Source organism: Poecilia reticulata, unplaced genomic scaffold, assembly GCF_000633615.1.
Source record: "Poecilia reticulata strain Guanapo unplaced genomic scaffold, Guppy_female_1.0+MT scaffold_254, whole genome shotgun sequence".
Lineage (NCBI taxonomy): Eukaryota > Metazoa > Chordata > Actinopteri > Cyprinodontiformes > Poeciliidae > Poecilia > Poecilia reticulata.
In genome coordinates, this window is record NW_007615038.1 from 231328 (window position 1) to 232596 (window position 1269).

Below are 1269 nucleotides of genomic sequence, written 5' to 3' on the forward strand. Positions count from 1 at the left end.
ACGCACTCCAGGGAGAAGTCCACCCCTCCTCCGGTCATGCCAGAGATCACCTCATGGATGGGCTGGCTGTGGTCTTTTGGGTTCAGGAAGTCGGTGGCGCCCAACTCTTTGGCCTTCTCGGCTTTGTCCGGGTTGATGTCGACGGCGATGATCCTGCTGGCTCCTGCCGCCTTGCAGCCCATGACAGCAGCCAARCCCACGGCTCCCAGACCGAACACGGCGCAGCTGGAGCCCGGTTCCACCTGGACACACGGAGGACCTCTGAAATACGGAAACACAACGTAATCCCAAACTTCTGCCACCTGGGACCGGATYAAACAGAACAGAGTWAATCTCATGGTCTGTTATTGGTCAAAACATTAAAATTGAATAGCTTAGCAAATGCTAACAGCTTATGCTGCCAGCCTCATGCTAAACATGTTATTTAGTGTAAGCTAATGGTAAATATACCAACGTATTATTTAGCTTAAGCAAACACTAAGGTACTATGCTAACATAATATTTAGCAGATGCTAAAGCTACATGCTTGTTGATATCCAGGATGTGTCCAGAGCGGGTCGCATCATTACTATTAAAGTCTTGACTCACTTCAAAGTAAAAGCATGACATTCTAGTTTAACTCTTAAAAACTAAGAAACAAATAGTTTTATTTTCCAATGAATAAAACTTCTTAACTAATTACAAACTTTATTTGACTGAAAGTTTAAAAAGCAGCTAAAAGAAACGTTCTCTGTGCTGTTAGCGGACTAGTGGCAGTGCGGGGCCACGGCTCTCAGGTCCCTGAGGCGTCCCACCTTGGCGGTGTTCACCGCGGCTCCGTAACCGGTGCAGATCCCGCAGCCCAGCAGGCAGACCTTGTCCAGAGGAGCCGCGGGGTCGATCTTGGCCACAGCGATCTGGTTGATGACGGTGTACTCAGAGAAGGTGCTGGTTCCCATGAACTGGTGGATCCTCTTCCCCTTACAGGTGAACCTGGATTCCACTCCGGCCATAATTTCTTGACGAATTCTGGTCCTGATCAAGATAGTTWATGAGATAAAGAGCTGWGTTTGTTCTTTACTGGAAAAATRGCACCAGAAAAGGCTGAGGATGGAGCGCAGCWGGACAGTCTCACCATGCTTTCTCACACTGGTTGGTCCTCGGACTCTTACAGAACCGACATTCCTTACACTGGCAGAGGAAAAGAGGGATCGCCTTGTCTCCTAGGAGACCAAAAGGAGACACTAAATATTTACTTTGAAGCTATACGTTTAGGTAACAAGCTAAATA

General features: G+C 47.7%; 1 protein-coding gene across 1 annotated transcript in view; it reads right to left on the reverse strand.

Annotated features, from left to right (window-relative positions):
• Positions 1-1248, reverse strand: part of LOC108165964 (alcohol dehydrogenase 1-like) — a 4601-nt gene extending 3353 nt beyond the window's left edge. The window contains exons 1-3 of the mRNA XM_017303370.1: positions 1115-1248; positions 795-1014; positions 3-242 (exon numbers count right to left, since the gene is read on the reverse strand). Of these exons, the coding sequence (XP_017158859.1) occupies positions 3-242; positions 795-992 (438 nt within the window). The 5' untranslated portion in view covers positions 993-1014; positions 1115-1248. The remainder of the gene's footprint in view (positions 1-2; positions 243-794; positions 1015-1114) is intronic.
• Between the last annotated feature and the right edge of the window lie 21 nt (positions 1249-1269).